We start from the raw sequence: 1,840 nt of genomic DNA, 5'->3' as shown, positions 1-1,840 counted from the left end.
CATATATGCGCATATGTATGTGTGTATATATTGATACATATATCAGCAGGAACATATTAAAAAGTAAATGGATGATACAGATTTTCTGCTATGAAAAAGGTGCAAGTAGAGGATTGACTATCATCTGTATTTTAAAATACCCAAGGAGAAAAAATAATAACAGTAACACAAAATATCCAGGGAGAACAAAAATACATTAATAAGCTAAAATGAACATTTCATCTTATCTTCTTGATACTGAAGTGAGGAACGTCACTCTCATTTTTGAAATTTAATTTTTACTGTGAAAATACTTTATTGATAAATCAATTTGTCCTAAACACTTTCTGCATCGCCTCTTTTACATCTTTGTTCCTCAAACTGTAGATGATGGGATTCAGCATGGGAATCACAATCGTGTAAAATATCGACACTATCATGTCATGGTCAAAAGCATAGCTGGAACTGGGTCTCACATACATGAAGAGAACTGTACCATGAAAAACTGACACTCCAGTTAGGTGAGAGCCACACGTAGAGAAGACTTTCCTCCTCCCCTCAGCAGAACGCATCCTCAGAATGGCCAACACAATGAAACCATAGGAGACCAGGACTATCAAGATAGTAGATATCTCAATAGATCCAACAAAGTAGGAGAGCAGCAGCTGGTTTGTGTGGGTGTCAGAGCAAGAAATGGCGAGGAGCGGAGGGATGTCACAGAAGACATGCCTAATTTCATTGGACGCACAGAAGGAGAGGCTGAACGTGGCCACCGTGTGTACAGAAGCATGCAAAATGCCACCGACATAGGAAGCTACGATGAGTGGCACATAGACTCTGGGCGACATGCTCACGGAATACAGGAGAGGGTTGTAGATCGCTACGTAGCGATCATAAGCCATGGCAGCCAGGAGAAAGCATTCTGTGGTCCCAAAAGTGACAGCAAGAAACATCTGTGTTGCACATCCAAGGAATGAAATGACTTTGTCCTTCGACATAAAATCTACTAGCATATTTGGGGTAATTACTGAAGAATAGCAGGCGTCCACAGATGATAACACGCTCAGAAAATAGTACATGGGATTGTGGAGCCGGGAATCCCCGATGACCAAAACAACCAATCCTAAGTTTCCCATCAGAGTAAAGAGGTAGATTGTTAGAAACAGGAAGAATAAGGCAATCTGTAGTTCAGGTTTGTCTGTGAAGCCCTTCAGTACAAATGTGGTAACTTCAGTGACATTTTTCATGTTGACACTTCAGGGAAAAAAAAAATTGAAGATATTCATAAAATAATAATCTATTCACTAGAAAAAGAATAATATTGTGTTTCAATTATTTTAACTAAAGGGTACATGTGGTATGTCCTCATATTTATTTTTGGGCAATGTAAATTTCCCAGTTGCAGATCAGCAGACAATGACAAGATATTCAAGCGTTCATGCCACTTACTGCAAAGTCAAGTGGAAAATGCAGGCGTTCACTCCCTCACTGAATTCCTTCATTGCTAAAACTCTCAGGCCAACTGGTTACTTTGCCACTGCATTTTTTTAGCTGTTTTTATAAGTCACACTAAAAACGCCAAGTGATAGGCTAAAAAATAATTTCCTTTGACATCTATACACAAAAAAAAGTATGTCAATGTACAAACACTGCAATAAAATCTCAGCATTCTAGACCTTTAGGTAGATGTGTGAAATAATCTGCTATAATCTATTCACCTGTAGAATGGGATTTACAATATTGGGGCAAATATTGAAAGACAAAATATGTTCATAAGATTGAATCTTTAAAATTATGTTAAATATAGAACGTGTTAAGTCAGGTTGGTCTACAGAGTAGTAGCTTCCCAGTGGTAACATTT

General features: G+C 38.0%; 1 protein-coding gene across 1 annotated transcript; it reads right to left on the bottom strand.

Moving 5' to 3' along the window:
• Positions 1-305: 305 nt before the first annotated feature.
• On the bottom strand, positions 306-1,226 carry LOC100467015 (olfactory receptor 5T2). Its single transcript, XM_011234340.2, has one exon. It carries the CDS (start codon positions 1,224-1,226, stop codon positions 306-308), a length of 921 nt encoding a protein of 306 aa, XP_011232642.1.
• Positions 1,227-1,840: the final 614 nt, after the last annotated feature.

This window comes from Ailuropoda melanoleuca, chromosome 16 (assembly GCF_002007445.2).
Source record: "Ailuropoda melanoleuca isolate Jingjing chromosome 16, ASM200744v2, whole genome shotgun sequence".
In the NCBI taxonomy this organism is placed as follows: domain Eukaryota; kingdom Metazoa; phylum Chordata; class Mammalia; order Carnivora; family Ursidae; genus Ailuropoda; species Ailuropoda melanoleuca.
The sequence above is the reverse complement of the archived record's forward strand: the minus strand, read 5'-3'. Positions and strand labels throughout refer to the sequence as shown.